This window comes from Carassius gibelio, chromosome A2 (genome assembly GCF_023724105.1).
Source record: "Carassius gibelio isolate Cgi1373 ecotype wild population from Czech Republic chromosome A2, carGib1.2-hapl.c, whole genome shotgun sequence".
NCBI classification, from domain to species: domain Eukaryota; kingdom Metazoa; phylum Chordata; class Actinopteri; order Cypriniformes; family Cyprinidae; genus Carassius; species Carassius gibelio.
This window is the reverse complement of record NC_068372.1, coordinates 11,968,282-11,982,343: the sequence shown is the minus strand read 5'-3', so window position 1 is coordinate 11,982,343 and position 14,062 is coordinate 11,968,282. Positions and strand designations below refer to the sequence as shown.

Here is a 14,062-nt window from a genome sequence, read left to right as displayed (position 1 = left end):
CAATCTCCAGACCTTAATCCAATTGAGAACTTGTGGGGTGATATCAAAAATGCTGTTTCTGAAGCAAAACCAAGAAATGTGAATGAATTGTGGAATGTTGTTAAAGAATCATGGAGTGGAATAACAGCTGAGAGGTGCCACAAGTTGGTTGACTCCATGCCACACAGATGTCAAGCAGTTTTAAAAAACTGTGGTCATACAACTAAATATTAGTTTAGTGATTCACAGGATTGCTAAATCCCAGAAAAAAAAAATGTTTGTACAAAATAGTTTTGAGTTTGTACAGTCAAAGGTAGACACTGCTATTTTTTTGAACACACCCCTTTCAACTAATTGCCCAATTGCACAGCCTTAAGAGCGTGCATATCATGAATGCTGGGTCTTGTTTGTTTTCTGACAATCTACTGAACCTACTGGTAACTTGTTTGCCACGTAGCAATAAAAAATATACTAAAAACCTTGATTATTCTGGTTAGTCACATTGTACTGCTATTATTTTGAACAATACTGTATATTGTTGTAGTAGTTATGAACAAATACAAAGATTTAACTTTTTATATGGAACTCTATAACTCTTTATATTGAGTGTGTTTTTACTCAATTGGTTCTCTGTAGGGCTTATGTTTTTTGGAACAAAGCAGGAATTACGGTCTGGCTGAAATGGGCTCATGAAGGAATATTGTAACGGGGCTCAATTACATTAAGCATGTTCTTAAAACCTGCGTTTTCCACTACAGAGGCACTTGCTCACTCAGTACACACTGAAGGCTCGTTGCAAAATGGCTAAAGGGTCTTTCACACAGGATGCGGTATATGCGCGGCGCTGGACCCTGGGCTCAGCGTTGCCCTTCAGATACAACGCGATTTGCGCTGCACTATGCCAAGAGCAAAGTAGGTGGAGTTTTCAAAACTGCCCGTGCATACGTTCTAACAGTTTTATCTAATAACGTGCAGGCCTGTTAATTGTATCGTACTGCTCAGGAAATTCCGACACAGTACAGTACTAGTCCATTTTGATTTCCGTGCTTGTTTGGATGCCCCGATCGATTGGTAAAGTGCACCCAAACACCAGACCTGTTGGAGGATCTTCTATTTCTGGTCTGTTAAACGCATTGGCCACCGCATACCGTGCATGAACTGCTCGCTCATTCAGCGTGTACTGAGTGAGCGAGCGCCTGTCTGAGTAGCCTAACATAAACATATAAGTTGGTGTTTTTTTCTTCTTCGGGGGTGTCAGGGGCGTTGCCTGTTACATTGTTTGGGTTATTGGGCTACCTTGTTGAACGCATATCATTATATTTCACAATTTTGTATTTATTTTCCAAATATAATTAATTAGTCCAACGAACCGTTCGGTACATAATGCGTACCGAACCGAAAGCCTCTTACCGAACGGTTCAATACGAATACGCGTATCGTTTCACCCCTAATATATATATATATATATATATATATATATATATATATATATATATATACACACAGACACAAACAAATTATATATATATATGGCCTATGTATATTTTGTCCACAACTTTTACATGTTCTGTTCCCATCCCCAAAAGCACGAATGTAGGTGACTATGTGGATTTTCTCATTTTTTATATTCCTGTTAATTTAGTTTGTTTCTAGTTCAGTTCAGAGCCCTGGTTTTGATAGACAATAATACTGTACATTGGTCCCTAAATGTATTCTTAACATGAATTACAAATGCTTTAAACTGCTGCAGTCCATGTTTCTTTCTATGACCATTCTTTCTTAACCATTGAACCACAGGGTCAGGAGTGATTTTAATATTACAGTAGTGTGAGAGCAAACCTCTGTAGTGTCTACGTGGCCAGATGCATTGCACACGTATGTAATTCAGGGATGTGGGGATGTTATTCCATTCAACAGAGAACAAGAACGTCATTCTACTGAGCTTTTTGAATGTATAAAAGCGAATGATACCTTTGGAAAAGACCTGTAGATAAGGCAACAGTTCCTTGAAACCAATTGGTGGTTAATGTAATCCACAATTGTCTGCTTTTTTCCCTCCATCTGAAAAGATGATTACATTGTAAAATGTTCCAGCACTTGAGGGCAGCGCATAAGGGTACCTTGAATGTAACCTTTGTGTTCAGTTAAGGGCTGCCGTGTCCACACTCATGAGCACTTTCAAAAGAGCAGGTCCCATGTTTACACTACACCTGGTTTTTGTTTGCTGCATTGTTTGTGAGCCTAGCGTGACTTCACTTTTAACTTTATTCATTTGGAAAGGTTGATACGTGTGATTCTTGAATAGAGCTTGACAAAGGTTCTCAAGTTGTGGGCCAGAAAAGCTTAAAAATAGATGTCTTATTTCTGCACTACCAATTCCAATATAAACGATCCCTGTGGCCACCTACGACTTTTTGATTTTTACTCTTGATTACGTCGCCCTCAGTGGAAAACATTCAATCAAAGCATTGCAGATGGTTGTGTCAACTGTAGGGTAATCCCAACATCCTTTACAGAGGGATGAACCAAATACCTCAAAGGAGAATAAACCATGAAGGGCTGTTTTGACTGTAAGTTTGGCCTTTTAAGTGCCTTACAGTATTAAGTAGCCTCTTATAATGTCTCCAATGACTCATCATGACGTGTCACTCTCAGCTACTTTGGTGAAGTTCTGCTAATACTCATGATGAATTGTTGAAATAGTTTATGAGCATGTTGAATAAGTATTTGAAAAAAAAAAAAAAAAGTTTTTGCCAAACATCACATGAAAGAAATGTAATTGTGGCTCATACTCTCAGAAGTCACACTCCAGATGTTTTTGTGATATAGCTCTTAAAAGCATTTGCATCATACCTGACCATTTCTAATTTATGTGGAATGTGATTTTCCCCCTTGCCAAAACAGTGTATGTTAAAGATGAGGGTTTTATTTGTTTAAACTGCCAAGAGTGATATTTGGCTGAAATGTATATACTGTTGATTAGGGCTGGGATAAACGATTATTTTTTAAACGATTAATCTAGCGATTTATTTTTTCTATGCATCGATTAATCTAACGATTAATTTTTTCAGACCGATTAAATTTCGATTATCTCCCCATTAATTGACTACAAACAATTTATACATGTTGATTTACATATCTGAATGAAAAAAAACATGAATTCCTTAACATTACAATATATGTTTATTGCTCTTAAAATTACAATATAAAAGACTGACTAAGAATGCATTACTTTGCACTTGTATAGAGATAGCATTCAATAAAACCTTGAAGCCTTGAAAACACATAGCTTACTGAAACAAGCTTACTGAACACATAGGGCCTAGTTTACTGAAAAAAAGTTCTTCTTTCAGATGACAATAACAACAACTTGATGTCTAGCATTCAATAAAAAAGGTCACCCAGAATACTTGTTTAGGGCAATTGAAAGAATACAGTAACCAATGTTAACTTGAGGGCTTTAAGCTAATACAGAGAGTGCTTTTCCAAAAATAATAAAAAAAAAAAATTAACAGTGGGAGCCAGCAGCCGGTCATGGAGAAAAACAAAAATCTCTGAATGCTCCACGTGAAACTTTGGCGTTCCGCCCTTTTTCTATCGTGTCTAATGATTTTGGTTAATATGAACGAGAGAAAGAGAGAGAGAGAGAGCAAGACAGCGCTCGTGTAGTTTGAAGACTGTGAGTGCGCGAGCGCGCGTGAAACTTTGGTGTTTCGCCCTTTTTCTATCGTGTTTAATGATTTTGATTAATATGCACAAGGGAGAGAGAGAGCAAGAAGCGCTCGTGGTGTTTGAAGACTGTTAGAGTGCGCGGGCAGCCGGGGCTCTCTCTCATACGCGCCCTGTCATTCTGCATCACTCACCAATCAAATAAGGCTTTGACAGCCGCCAAAAAAAAAGATCAATGCAGAAAAACCCCTGGATTGGTTATATAACGTTGGCCACAATGTTGATCCGGCCATCGCGTATATTCAGCGCATATAAGATAAACGTTTTGCAAACGTTTTGTAGAGAAATAAAAACAGGTCGACGAATCGATGCGCATATTTTGCATCGACTTATTATTTGCGTCGACGTCCTCGATTACCTCGGCGCGTAGTCCCAGCCCTAAATATGCGCATCGATTCGTCGACCTGTTTTTATTTCTCTACAAAACGTTTGCAAAACGTTTATCTTATATGCGCTGAATATACGCGATGGCCGGATCAACATTGTGGCCAACGTTATATAACCAATCGTATATAAGTACCGAAATTGGTACTGAGAACCGTGGATTTTCACTGGTATCGGTACCAAATACAGAAATTTTGGTACCGTGACAACACTAATATATATATATATATCCAAAATGTCTGTATTTGGTACCGATACCAGTGAAAATCCACGGTTCTCAGTACCAATTTCGGTACCAAAACAAAACACAAAAATATGCTAATAAAAAAAAAAAAATCTTTAAACTTATTTACAATTGTGTTTAAAGTTTTTCTACAAGTAATACAATTATGAAAAACAGTAAACAAGTTTCAGCCAAATTTCATTTGTCTTTTAATCAATTCAATTTTAACATTTAATTTTTTGGTTAATAAAGGGGATTTGCTATTAAAATTAAAACATGGAAGAAATGTTGTTTGATTTTCAACAGTAGTAGCAGTATCACATACATCAGGGCTCCAAACAAAAAATGGGAATGAAAGGGAATGAAGGTTCACTTCAAGTGGGAGCTAAATGTCTTTTCAAATTTGAAATATACAGTCATGCGTTGTTTATTACACAAAATCTGTACCAATATCATGGACCATAAGCATCACTTGGCCCCTGAGTATAGTTTGGGGTCCTCCTCAATTCATCCTGTAAATGTTGCCATACTCTCTTAAAAATAAAGGTGCTTCATGATACCATAGAAGAACCTTTTTTTCCTGTCTAAATGGTTTCATAAAGAACCTTTAACATTTGAAGACAATAACAGATTATGAAAAGGTCAGAAAGAGATTGCTCTTCAAAGAGCCGTTGACTGAATGGTTCTTTGTGGAACCAAAGTTGTTCTGTGAAGAACATTTTAAGCTCCTTTATTTTTAAGAGTGTATGTCTTTCAAACTTTCAGACTGTTTTTCGTAATTAGTAATATTAAATTTTATAGAAGGAGTTGAATCATGTAGACAACAGGTTAAGTAAAAATATTAAAATTCAATAGCTCATAAATATAGCAAAATGCTACTTTTTATAGTTATTTTTCTAGCTGACTGATGAGCTTATGGACACCGAAAGGTCCATTTATCTTTTGCTGAAATTTACGCGTCTTCATCATAGACAGTAAAAGAAAGGTCTTCATGGAGAGAGCAGGTCATGGTTTCTTAGCAACGGCAGACGCCTCAGGAGTGCAAGTGCCCGAAGGCTTTTGGAAAAAAATCAGAAAGCGGCACCTAGAGTTTTCCACGTGTTTCTAGGCGAGATATGTGAACGGCCCCTTAAAGAGCACCAAAACTGTATTTATTGTTTGAATTTTCTTATGAATTTGGAATAATTTTAAAGCTGATACTTTGTAAATTAAAAAGTAACAAAGCACAAAGCTTTTTGCTTTATTTGTCATTAAAAGAACACAGCATGGACTAAGATATTGTTAAGAAGAAGCCTTATGATTATAAACGAGAACAGTTAACGATATTGCCAATATCCACACAGATGACAGCTTTACCTGTTGTAGTTTGTTTAAGTTATGAACGAAACAGACGCTGTTTTTCTGCACTTTCTCTTCAAGTCTCCATCATTTCTCTCTCGCGCGCGTTTATCAGGTGTGTGTCAGGGCTGCTGCGCGGCAGATCAGGACGGTTTAAAACTTTTTTTCCATCTAAAACTCTATGCGCATTCTCTCAATGCGCGAACATAAAAGATGTGAATTCAAAACAATCAGGAAAAAAGGCTTTACGTGCAATTTTTTTAAGAGATAACATGTCAATACATAGGCCTAGTCGCCAGTGGCGACCTCAGCAAAAACTTCACTCGCATTTTTATATTTATGGTCGCAAATGCGACCGTTTTAGTCGCAGTTTGGAGCCCTGTACATTCTACTAAATAGTAGTAATATTTCTAACGCAATGCCTTTATTTAAAAATGAACTTTCATTTTGATGGGTTACCGTGAATATCTTTAAATTGACACTGGTTTTACTCAAATGAAACAGTAAAATGCTTGTGAAGTGACTCAGAACTGTTTTGGTGATGTTGTTTATGCTTTTATGTCCTCATTGAGATGGCAGATGGTGAAATAACTGCAAGCGTCACGCGCTTCAGTCTATGTAGTAAACAAACCCGCACATCTCTGCCATTCATTCATTCATTCTCACAGAGACGCGTAGAACATGTAGGATTCATATTTCAACCAACTTTTGCTGCTTAACATTTACAGATACTGGTCCATATGGAGATTTGATTTGACAAATTTATGCTATCTTTGACAAATTCCTTGACTGTCTATATTAAAATGTAAGTTTCATTTTCATGACTGGATTTTGAGATTCTGTCCGCATTTTCTGCTTCGCGGAAATCTTAGTGCTGTATGCGTCAAGAACTGGGTTGACCAGGTACCACCGCTACTTAAAGAAACCTGGTACCGTGACATTTAGATTTTTTTGTTAGCGAAGCACCGGGTCTTTTGACAACACTTTTATATATATATATATATATATATATATATATATATATATATATAAATTTCTCCGTTTCTTATTCCAGTGTGTTCCAGCCACTGTTTATGCTGTCCCTGGTGATGCTTGATGTAAGCCGTCAGCGCTTTGTCTAAACAATAACTGCTATTCCCTGATGCTTTTTTTAATCATTAAGCTTACAGTTTAGGGTCAAGACCAATTTCAAGCTATTACGTTATCTTTTGCACTATAATGACTGTTGTGTTTATGGAGGGCAAATACATTTACAGAACAACATTGTATTGTTGAAATCACAACTATTCACTTCAAACCACAGTACTACATTGGATACATCCTAAAATGTTTGCCTGTCAATAAAATAGCATCTATGCCTATAAAAAAAGATAATCTTACACGTTTGCTCTTTGTTGTCAGAAACCGTAAAGATTGTCTTTAGGGTAGATGCTTTCAAACCGCCAGACAAGAAAAGAAAAAAGAAAGAAATAATTATATACAGATGTAGATTTGGCTCCTCACACTTACTGCAAAGTGCCTAGCAGACCTCCCACAAAGTGTTTCCCTTTGTGTTATGCCTTCTTGATTGTTGTTCATTGGAATATAGTTAGGGTCAAAAAGGTATTATGATAAAAATGGGCAAGGCTCATTGCCCTCATAAAATAAGCTCTTTTCAAAACTGTTTTCCTGTCTTTTAGACTTTTATAGTATGCATACTGATGCTTTAGGCAACTCGATGGGTTATGCTTATGCACCCTTACTAGGAAATCCGGTGTCTTCACTGATAATCAGTTGACATACTGTAATGTGTGTCAGCCATGATTGCCTTCGAGGGTATCTGGGGAATGATCACTATGACTAAACAGCTCTGTAAATAAACTGAGAGTGTCAGAAAGCATGGACTGAAGAATTTGGCAAAGGAATTTTACTTGTTTGCAAATGGCATTCCACTTTTACAGACAGTTTTTTTTTCTTTCTTTTTTTTTTCTAAAGTGCCAATAACTTATTTTCAGTTTCTAATATGACTTCCAGGAGTGAATAACACAGTCATGCTCCTCCATCAGACAACCAGGAGTGCAGATAATTGAAGAAAATCATTTGAATCAGATTAAAGCCATTATATCTAGAAGTGTTTTTGTCTAATCCTTTTGTTCTTTTTTGTTATCTCTCTCTTTCTCTCTCTACAGAAAGAATCATAGATGTTATATTAACTGCTACAAAGAATTATGGACTGGGTCCATATTTAGAAAGGTAAGACTTTTAAAATGCAATACTACAAATTTGCCCAAAGGTCCATGTCCTTTTTACCCTAGAGACGCAAAGGATTTTAAAACTATTTCTCAAAAGTTATGATTATTATTTTTTAAAAGTATATTGTGCTTATCAAGGCTACATCATTTTTAAACATCAGAAATCATTCTAGTATGCTTTTTTTTGTATCTCAAGAAACATTTCTTATTATCTTAAATGTTGTGAACCGTTTTGCTGCTTAATTTTTTTTATGGAAACTGTGACATGTTTTTTCATGCACCTGTCAATGTTTTGATTTTGGGCTTTTTGGCTTTTCATAAAGTGTTTTTTCAGACTAATGGAAAGAAAACTTCCAAAAGACACTGTTAAGTGTTTATTTTATAGTACTTTATCTGACTTCATCCAGTGTTCAGATTTTTGTACAATAAATTTATGCAAATTAGTGCATATTTCATTAAATAATGCCTCATTTGCATATTTAAACATAACATTTTAGAAAACTTGTAATACAAAAAAAAAAATATTGATATAAAGTTCAGAAGATCAGCATTTATTAAAGAAAATGTAGTCAATCCAAGTTTATTTATTTATTTAATTTTGCATTTGCTTAAGAACACTTTAGATTTCAGATGAGATGGTGTGACAAATCAGAATTAAATTTAATGCAGTTCTTGCCAAGGTCTTTAATGTCCCTTTTGATCAGTTTAGTGCATCCTTTCAAAAAAATATATATTAATTTAATTCCAAAAATACAAATAAATAAATAAATAAATACCATAATTCCTTAAATAAAAACCGATATTCAAATAAATGCCGGCCCTTTTATAGTGGCCGGGGCATGGTCAACACGGACAAATAACGGCCAGTCTTAGATAAAGGCCGACGGAAAATTTGTGCAGCAGAGCCAGATAACGAGCGTACACACACACTGCCGGAGCGTTTCTAGTTTTCGAGTCAAGAACCGGTTGCATTGGTTTTTGGATCACCAGTACACTGAACCAAGAACAATTTCTGTCGGGCACGTCCGATTCGAGAACCGAGGAGCTGATGATACTGATTCAGCGTGAAGCAGACTGACACACAGAGCGTCTGAACCGAACTGAACTGGGGGGGCTGGGGGTTGGGGGAGCGGGTAGCATGTTTCATTGTCTCGCCACCATGCTAGTGGATCTGCCGTAGAGTCAATTGGTTGTTCTTGGAGATAGCGGGTTAACTCCGTATCAGCGCGCACTCTGATCGGTAAAGGGGCAGAGATTTCAGACCTCCGTTTATTAAGGAGATCTGTCACAAAACTCATCATCCACGCCAATGTTTTTTGAGCAAATTTCAAAGCCGCGCCCGCCCGCCATCCGCTGATTGTTTTGCGGTCTATGGACGTTGCAAAGCTTTGCTGATGCGAGCCTAAAGAAAAAAGACATGCAATGCTATTTTATGAGGCATAGGCCTACGCTGAGTTTAATTTATGATGAGATGCGCTCTAGTTCACAATACAGTGCAAGTGAACGCGGCCCGCTGGTGCTTCCATGTCACGGTTATCATTATTTGCTTTTTATTTATTAAAATGCATGCAATTGGTTGATGAAACATTTATTAAAAGTAAGATAAAATTTGTACAAAACGAAATTCATTTTTAAGAAAGGTTTTCTACAAAGCAAAATTTAATGAAGTGGTAAAAACCATGTCTCCCGATATATTGCACATCTTATGATCCTATCTAAAAAATTAAAATAATTTTTTATAAAAAATGTTTGTAAAAAATATTTTAATGACACGGTTTTGGCGGTTATAGAGTTTGACGGTGTTCAACTATAACCGCCGGTCTCACGGTTATATACTAACCGTCACACCCCTAATAGCGTCTAATTGTAATTAGTGTATAATTGTATTATTTTATATATTTTCTACCTGACCTGACTGTGCAATGTAGGCAATATCAAGTTAAGCTTGTCAATTTCTGTAAAATTATTTCTGTGAAGAATATGGCTATTCATTTTTGAGTAATGCCACCTGTCTTCTCATTTGTTCTCTTTGCAGTTTGAGTTGTAAAAGATGTATAATAGTAGGCAATGGTGGTATCCTTAGCAACAAGTCTTTAGGATCCCACATCGATGAGTATGACGTTGTGATAAGGTGAGTCTCCACACAGTCACCTTGCTCTGCCTTTTTAATGACCAAAGCAATAAACTGAATAAACGAAAGGATTTTATGGTGTTGATTTGCACTGATTTTCAATGTATTTATTCTTTAGACTCAACGAGGCCCCAGTGAGTGGTTACACCAGAGATGTAGGCACGAAGACCACCCTAAGGATAACCTACCCAGAAGGAGCAATCCAGAAGCCTGAGCGTTATGAGAAAGATTCCCTCTTTGTGTTCTCTGCTTTCAAACCTCTTGACTTTAAATGGCTGAGACAGATGGTCTTCAAAGAGAAACTGGTAAGAACGAGTGCAGTAGTGTGTGACTATACTGGATTGTTTCTTTAATTTATTTTTTTTTCTGTGTTGAAGCTCTCGGTTAATTTTGAAGCAGAATGGCGCCATTTTTTTTTTTTTATACATCCATTTCCAGTTCAGCACTACCTTATCTTGTGTTGAATTTTTAGAACTTTTAAGTTTAAATCATTTATGAATTTAGAGTAATGTTAATATTGCTCTCTAACAAATCCTTTTTGGGTTAAAGGATTTTTAATTAGGAAGAGTTATTGAAGAAAAAGGCTTTTATTGTTCAAGGACTTTGTCTCATTTTTAGTAAGATGTAAAACATTCTTCTTCCAGGTTTGACTGACAACTAGTGAATTAGCATCTTAATCAGAAGGGTTGGCCCTTTCTGAATGAGCTCTCTCTCATCTCACACAGTTTTAATGACTCTGACTCCATCCCATTTCTTATCACACAAAGAGCAAGCATAAGCACTTTGTTCTCCTCTGAAGTCAATTGACTTGGCTATTTAAGTATGTTTTTTTTTTTCAGTCAACTGTCATGTAAACATGGTCAAGGTATTTGGTCTGTGTATGTGGATTCCCCCATAATTTCTCTTTTCAAATATACTTGTCTTCCTCTGCCTGCCTGCTTGTTTTCCCCTGTTGTCAAGTGGGAATCTTGCGGCAACGTGCCTTAAGGAGTTCCTGGCCAGCACAGCTGCTGTGCTTTCGGGACCAGTGCTGTTTTTGTTTTTTACAAATTGACATTTGTCAATGTGCAAGAGACTCGGCAGAGGAAGAAAAATAGAGAGCTATTTGATTACCCCCCTCCCCTCTGGCCCCTGAAAAGAGCCAGTCTTGTCTGAACTTCTGATCGTAACAAGCTGGACAGTGGTAAGTGCACAGATAATTGATCTGGCCTCTGGCTTCTGATACATTGGCTTTGAACTTGTGGAAGGAAGAATTTTCTTCACCAAATGAGGGGTCAAGAAAGCTCCAATGTGTTTACCATAGTGTTAGAAACCGTGTTCAGAGGTTGATGACTGATGCAAACCATAGTATTAGGTAACAAAATAGATTTTTTGAATCAGAAAGACGAAAAATAATTGTTCATGCTATACTGGAATCTAATGGGTTGGTTCTTGGTTGTAAAAATGGTAGTAAATGGGCAATGTTTAGACATCCAAGATAATGCTGGAATATTTCAGATACTTGATATAGCTACTTGCTAATAAAAAAAAGATAAGCATGACTCTTACTGTTGGTCATAATAATTTGTTACTAATTCCACAGTCTATGTTTACATTTACACCAAACATTTGTTAGTGACACATTTATATATTCTTTACACAACTCTTACAGAAATCTGTTTCTCCGCACCTTAGTCTATTTTTTCTTGTAAATGTACATAATTTACATTCTTCAGCAGAAACACGTGTCTGTTGAAGGATAAGACCATTTACTTTTACAGAATGTGTGAGGAATGTTTCTGCATTCACATGATGTATCATAACGTTTTTCTTAAGTCAGTGTTCGCTACAGAATTAAAAAGCTACATTCACACTGTGCTTTTTGTTTCTGGAACATTGGAGTGAAATTGTTTGAGAGCATTTTGTGTGAATCCATGCTGGAATGCTAGACAGTTTGATCACTGTATCAGGACTGTAGTGCATTGTCGTAATTCATCCTGAATTTCCCCCCAAAAAAATATCCCTAGAATCCCTGTATGTGTTTTATGACAAATTGTTTGGCTTTTTGTAGAAAGAGCAGTCGCACTAGTATATTTTTTACCTAATAATACAGGCAAAAAACAAACAAACAAACAAAAAAACGCTTAGTCTTACGATAAAGGAGGAACTCAAGCCATATCTAGAAACCGAATATCACCAAGACCACCCAGAATGCCTTAGAAACCTCACAGCAATTCACATAAACCACTAAGAACACCTTGGCAACTGCATAAAAACCTCTGGCAGCGATGTTTGTTCGGACAAGCAGCACTCAGATTTTCTTCAGAAAATGTAAAAATGCTGTTCCTGTTTTTCTTCCTCCGGCAAACAGCCACTGCTGTAAAAGATGTTTAGACTCTAGCTAGTCTACGTGACCTCCTATGTATGTATTAAGTAGTAACAGTATCATGTTTAAAGTGGCTTTTAACCGATTATCACTTGACAAATGAAGCCTATCGCTATTGTGAATTCTTACAGATGAAAAACGACTGACTTCTATTCTTCTTTCCCTTATCAACATCAGGCTCCAAGAGCCCCTTACATTCCTTTGCTCCCTTTTCAAACAGTTCAGCTATGTTTATTTTTAACTGGCAAGTCAAAAGGATGATATTTTAGGGCCCCATGAAAATCTGACTTAAGTGTTTATCTAGTTTGAGCTCTATACGTGCCACAGATGTTTCTTTGAATAATTTGAGTAATCTCTAAACAGTAACTGGCATTCCTCGTTATGCTTAATCATACAAAATCTTATCAAACACTATATCCCTAACAACAGTATACAGTTCATCTCATGTTTGAAAACAAATACATTCCCTGCGTTCCACTTCCAAGTCTTATTTAGATCTTATGACATATCTTCGAAAATATCATTGATGCAATGAAAATCCTGTTGAGTGACATGGGGTGAAGTTGCTGCTGCTTTGCCAAATTATAAATGATTCCCTTTAATGGCAGAAATCTGGTGCTGAAATGGAAAACGCTTTGTTTTTGCAAGAGGTGACAGTGATTGAAATCTACGGTGTTGCGACATCTTTCATTTGGAGAAAACAAAAAAAAACTTGTGTGACTGTGAAGTTGGATTTAGAAAGGCATGTAGATTTAGACTTCAGGTTAATCCTCAACCAGAATTTACTCCTCACACTCTTCATCTCAAACAGTCACACTAACTAACTTTGGCTGCTTGCTGCTTTGTAGTATTTTCTCTCTTCCGCTATTGTGAATGCTGTGTACGCTCATGGTGGAAGGAATTCTATCATTTTTAGTTCATATTGACAGAACAGTAGACTGATACGTTCCCAGCATTGAAGAACATTTGCTGGAGTTCATTTGAATGTCCTGCCATGAGGCTTGAGTGCTCTTCACAAATACACATTAGTCAAATCAAGTCACCTTTATTAATATGGCGCTTTAAACAAAAAAGATTGTGTCAAAGCAACTGAACATCATTAATTAGGAAAAGTGTGTCAATAATGCAAAATTACAGTGAAAGGCAGTTCATCATTGTATTCAGTGATGTCATCATCTCAGTTCAGTTTAAATAGTATCATTTGTGCAATCATTTGTAATCAAGTCCACAATATTGCTGTAAATTAAGTGATCCAACTAAGCGAGCCAGAGGCGACAGCGGCAAGGAACCAAAACTCCATCTGTGACAGAATGGAGAAAAAACCTTGGTAGAAACCAGGCTCAGTTGGGGGACCAGTTCTGCTCTGACCAGACGAAACCAGCAGTTCAATTCCAGGTTGCAGCAAAGTCAGATTGGCAGAAGAATCATCTGTTTCCTGTGGTCTTGTCCCGGTGGTCTTTACAGGGGATCTGTAACTGGGGCTCTAGATGTCCTGATCTCCGCTGTCTTTCAGGGCTGTAGAGGTCCATTCTAGGTGCTGATCCACCATCTGGTCTGGAGACATACTGTATCCGGGTGACTGCAGTGACCCTCTGACTTGGATACAGACTGGATCTGGTGGCTACGGTGACCTCAGAATAAGAGAGAAATTGACTAATATTAGCGTTGATGCCATTCTTCTA

At 36.9% G+C, this 14,062-nt stretch overlaps 1 protein-coding gene across 5 annotated transcripts in view; it reads left to right on the top strand.

The window, feature by feature from the left end:
• The window catches only part of LOC128026497 (CMP-N-acetylneuraminate-beta-1,4-galactoside alpha-2,3-sialyltransferase), an 82,653-nt gene that overhangs the window by 41,265 nt on the left and 27,326 nt on the right, over positions 1-14,062 (top strand). For all 5 annotated transcript variants that reach the window (XM_052613736.1, XM_052613744.1, XM_052613726.1 and 2 more), the window contains 3 exons: positions 7,822-7,885; positions 9,920-10,015; positions 10,134-10,320. In XM_052613736.1, coding sequence (XP_052469696.1) covers positions 7,822-7,885; positions 9,920-10,015; positions 10,134-10,320 — 347 coding nt within the window. The remainder of the gene's footprint in view (positions 1-7,821; positions 7,886-9,919; positions 10,016-10,133; positions 10,321-14,062) is intronic.